This window comes from Nelumbo lutea, chromosome 1 (genome assembly GCF_056320005.1).
Source record: "Nelumbo lutea isolate HS-2025 chromosome 1, American lotus-T2T, whole genome shotgun sequence".
NCBI classification, from domain to species: Eukaryota; Viridiplantae; Streptophyta; class Magnoliopsida; order Proteales; family Nelumbonaceae; genus Nelumbo; species Nelumbo lutea.
In genome coordinates, this window is record NC_142684.1 from 190,087,035 (window position 1) to 190,092,395 (window position 5,361).

General features: G+C 36.3%; 1 protein-coding gene across 1 annotated transcript; it reads left to right on the plus strand.

Annotated features, from left to right (window-relative positions):
- The first annotated feature begins 243 nt into the window (after positions 1-243).
- LOC148879987 (LIM domain-containing protein PLIM2a-like) lies at positions 244-3,557 on the plus strand. The gene is made up of 5 exons (XM_088961775.1): positions 244-617; positions 1,293-1,392; positions 1,508-1,536; positions 1,661-1,750; positions 3,039-3,557. Exons 1-5 carry the CDS (start codon positions 483-485, stop codon positions 3,282-3,284), a joined length of 600 nt encoding a protein of 199 aa, XP_088817901.1. The 5' UTR covers positions 244-482; the 3' UTR covers positions 3,285-3,557.
- Positions 3,558-5,361: the final 1,804 nt, after the last annotated feature.

The following is a 5,361-nucleotide window of genomic DNA, read 5'->3' on the forward strand; positions in this document are numbered from 1 at the left end:
TAAAAAAAACCCAACCTAACCGTGAGCACCCCTAGATGAGATGATGACTCCTCTAATAAGTAATAACGAACCCAACATAAGAATAGCGAAGCCGTGGTTTCTGTCTTTTGCAAACCCTCCTGGATCCAGTGGACTCCGTCAGAATCAATTCCATGTTTTCCTACTACAACAACGGAGTTCCAATTACGTGTCTACAATTTACGGGCGAGATTCAGTTTGTCCACTCATCGGTTCATCTGTTTTGGGTCTCTAACAGCCATCGATCATTACAAAGAGAGGCCAACCTCCGGCCTTACTCAATTGATTTAATAAATCGGTCTTCATCAGGCCTACTCACGAGTTCTTCCTATCTCAACCTTTTTTCCGAGATAGAGATAAGAACTCACAGTCTTCATTAATTTGAACCTTTCACCATCAAACTCTTGCTCAATCCTCTATACTCCCCTTGATTCTTTTGCGTTTCGGATCTTCGCGAAAGGAAGATGTCGTTCAGTGGGACTCTGCAGAAATGCAAGGCTTGTGATAAGACCGTGTATGTGGTTGATTTGTTGTCTGCGGATGGAGTTGCCTATCACAAGTCTTGCTTCAAATGCAGTCACTGCAAAGGAACTCTGGTGGTATGTCCATTCACTCTTTAGCTTAATTAAACTCTGTCCCAGTTTAATTTTGACTTGAGGTAGAAAGCTGTCACTCAGATGGGTAGAGAGCCTTCAAATGGAGGAATTCTCTATATTTTCAATTTCAGTTTCATTCTTGATTAAATTTGGATCGCCATTAGAAATAAATTCATCTAAAATAAGAAGTGGGTTATCTTTTTTTTTTCCTCTCTTTAGAAATGAACTAGTTTCCTTTTAATTTTTTGGTTTCTCATAATCTCATTGTTTAAATCATGGTTTTTAAAATCAGACCGGACTGGACAGTCGGACTGGAAAAACTGGGAACCGGTCACCTGACCGGTTCTGTTTTTTCCCAAAACCGTTGATTTTGGTCAGCAAACTGCTGAACCAGCCGATTAATTGTTTGAACCGTTCGAATGGTTTTGATCGTTTTTCAAAATTTTAATTCTTTTTTTTATTTTTTGTCAGAATGAGCTGATCGTTCGGGTTGAATAGTCAGACCGTTCAAATCGATAACTAGACCCTTGACCGGTTCAGTTTTAAAAACCATGGTTTGAATCGATTCTTTTTTTTTAATTGATAAAACTGACGTTTTGAAATTCCCGGGAAACAGAAGAAACAATCTTATTTCCCTGCAATTTCCAAAAAGCAACCTGACTAATAAGTTGCATACAGATGAGTAACTACTCTTCCATGGATGGAGTCCTTTACTGCAAGCCTCACTTTGAGCAACTATTCAAGGAAACTGGCAGTTTTAGTAAGAATTTCCAAACAGGTAAGAGATCCCCTGCCCTCTCTCTCTCTCTCTCTCTCTTTGATACACACGCACAAACAAGGTATGTGCATATACAATTTTTGTGGGGCTAATTATGATTTTGGATGATCAACAGGAAAGTCTGAGAAGCAAAATGATCAGCTGGTACCACTTTCTGTCTTTGTTGGATTGAAACATCACTAATAATAAAAATGTTTCTTTGATTTTCCCTTTATATTCCATTATATAAGATACGCTATTTGAACTCTTTGTTTACTTCATTTAACAGGCCAGGGCCCCCAGCAAGCTATCCTCCATGTTCTCTGGGACTCAAGATAAATGTGCCGCTTGTAAAAAGACAGCATATCCACTGGAGAAGGTTTGCAATATCAAACCCTTTTGATATTCATGGGTTTCGCTTTCTCTCTTTTCTCTTCTGCAAGTATTCATGTATAAATGGCTACATGAATCCTGTTTAGCCATTTCATTCTGTTCAGTATTATATCCGAGTTCGGATGGGCTTTCCACAGGCGCCCCACCGCCCATCCACCCCATGCATTGGGAACATCTCTCTAGATATTTCCAATGCATGGGAAGATGGGCTGTAGAGCGTGCTCTGTGGGAGTTCATCCCTTCTCTTTATATCCAATTATCCATTATTAAATTATGGGTGCTTAAGGTGGCGTTCGATAGTGTATTCATCTCGTGGATGGACCATTTTGATCCATGTTACGGGGTGAATTCACCATTCTTTTGGTTGTGGACGGGATTGATCCACAATATACCGTGGACCGTCTCCGTTCATAGTTCAAAATCTCAACCACACTTATATCTCGTGGATGGACCATTTCGGTCCACGCCATGGGGTGAATTCACCATTCTGTTGGTCATGGACGGGATTGGTCCACAATATATCGTGGATCATCCCCGTCCACAACTCAAAATCTCAGCCACCCTTATATCTCGTGGATGTGGCCGATCCACAACATTTTAACATTGTATTTTGATACAGTACATCTTTTCTATATACTTTTGTTTCTTTTTAATTTTTAAATTTTAAAATAATAATTTTTAAATTTTTAATTTTTAATATTTTATCAATAAAATAATAATTTTAATGTTAATTATAGCATAAGCTCGATGGTGCTCCTTTTTTCACTCTTTGTTAATTTATTTAAATATTATTATTTTAAAGTTTTTATCAACAAAATAATAATTTTAAATATTTAAATTGTTTCTTTATTTTTTAATTATTTTACTATCATTTTATTAAAATTAATATTAATTTATCAATGCCTTTTTTCAATATATTTATCATATAAAATGCAAAAATTAGACATTTATAATCAATTGTATAGATCATTCATAAAATGTATATGAGATACATGGAATCAAAAAGTGTGGTGTGGACACCATACCTATAGAACGCCATTGTGGGTGTGGACTGATCCAACCCACATAATTTATTCACAGTTCAGAATAGTTGTGGATTGTGGTATAGTGTAGATTGATTCTGCCACAGGGTGTGGTATGGACTAGTCCACACCCACCAATTTTTCATCCACACTACAAAATACTCCCTAAATCATTTCTTATTATTTTTTATTCGTCTTTTTGGTATACATGAGACAAAGATATTCTTATCAATTCAATTCAACATTTTATAGGTGACATTGGAAGGAGAATCTTACCATAAGTCATGTTTCAAGTGCTCTCATGGGGGCTGCCCTCTTACACCTTCCACTTATGCTGCTTTGGATGGAATTTTGTACTGCAAGCACCATTTTGCTCAATTGTTCAAGGAGAAGGGAAACTACAATCATCTTGCCAAGGGTGCTTCGCTTAGGAAAAATAACGCACCACTACCAGATTCAGAAGAGAAAACTGAAGGAGAACAAGAACCAGACGAGTAAAGATATGCCGTTTGATTTTTCAGTTACTTCGTCCATTTTGGTTCAATTTTTCTGAGGAGGCAGAGTAGCCCTTCTGAATTTTGGGATTTCTAATCCTTTCGTCTTGCTCCCCCAATCTGAGGGAATTCTTGTTCATCTGGTTTTCAAACCTTTTGTTTTAATTCTTTATTCTTTTTGTTCTTTTGATTTGTAAGCAAACGTGAAGGGTCCCATATGTTATCATATGGAACTAACGGTGAATGAAAAATAAATTTTGATTTTTTTTAATCAAAATACCAGCATTGTGTATGCGTAAGTTTGGATTTGATACTTGGCGCTTTCAAAGAAAAAAAATAAAAGAGTTGATAGTTGATATATTTACCAAAAAAAGAAAAAAACAAAAAAAGCTGACCTTCAGTACCGTAGAAGTGCATATTTCCTTTAGTCAGTTGGTACATTTTAGCAAGGTTTTTAAAGTCGGATCTAACAATAGAACCCATTTTGGGGACCGGTTCTCATGTCAAACTGTCTGACTCTCTGGTTCGAAAGGACAGTTGGTCTTGAATTAAAATAAAAATGGTAAAAAACTGTTATTCGGGTCGACAGTTTGATGATTCAACCGTCTGAATCAGTGGTCGCTAATCAAATTAATGGTTTTTTACCAAAAAACAGTTTTAAGATGAAATAGAATCAATTACCTGACCGGATCCTAAATCTTCTGGTCCAAACATCCGGTCTAATTCAATTTTCAAAACCATGGTTTTAAGTGATAATTGTAAATTTGGATTTGCTACTCACGGAGCACATCTCACACCAATTCAGCGACTTCATCCGTGTATTGAGAACACCGTCATTCATGAAAAGATGCTCTAATACATTGGCTGCCATATATTCCAAGGTTGGTTTAACGGGCACTCTAGGGAGCAAATCCGATTTCAATACCTGCTGCTATGGTTTCAGCAACGCAGGAAACCGACGTTGTCATTCAATACCTGCTGCTATGGCAGTGTGTATACCGTGTACCCGGGTTCCCAACACATGGGCCTAATTATTTTTCGGTAAAATAAATGGGTATGACTTGGGTTGATAAAATAACAGGCCCAATAAAGAAAAGGTCCAATTCTAGATTAATGTGCCAACAATATATATTAAATTGGATCAGTATAGATTTAATAGTTGAAAGTATTTATTGGATTAGATTGGATCTGATTCATCCGTAATGGATTTATATTAGATTGAATTGATATCCGGTCCATTACCAAGTTGCTAAATTAAAACTAATTTGAATGAATTAAATGATTCAAACATTGAATTAGACTGATCCAAAATGATTTAAAGTATTCATTAGATTGAATTGGAACTGATTCAGCTGTAACAGATTCATATTGGATTGGATCGCATTGAACCAAATCCAGTCGAATTGACATCTCTACGGTGCCGAACTGCAGATGAGCATATGAGTTTTAGGTGATAGCTGTTACTGTGGTTGCTGCAAAGCAGGAGACTGGGCCCACAAAATTTAGATTGAATCATAAAATTTTAGTCCTTTTTATCTTTTTAGAAGGCCGATCCAATCGTAAATGGCCTAATTATTTTTCGTAGTAAATGGGTATAAACTTGGGCCGATTAAATAAAAATAAAAGCCCAATATGAAAAGGGTCCAACTCCAGACCTAAAGTGCCGATGGGCATCGAGTATATGAGTTTTCAAATTCATGAATCATGACAGGAAAGAAACTGTAAATTCCCAATTTCCGTTTCAACACCCATTGTATATTTGCAATTAATCTACTATATTTTACTGTTTTTTGACAATATTTTGCCAATTACTTCATAATTAATCCGTATTGGTTGGTCGTAGTGTGTAATCACCCGTGTTAAACTTGGAACCGAACCCCATAAGACCCAGAAGCCAATTTAATATATAGGGTACGAGTTTACAATTTAACATTGCACAGTCAATATTAATTGAATTTAAATTGGAATATTACTTGATTTAATTTGAATTCGAATCGCTTATATCCCTATATAAAGGACCTGGCTAGAGTCAGAGCCATTGGCACTCCTAACTCCTAAGTAAGTAATTTGCTATCTTTTTA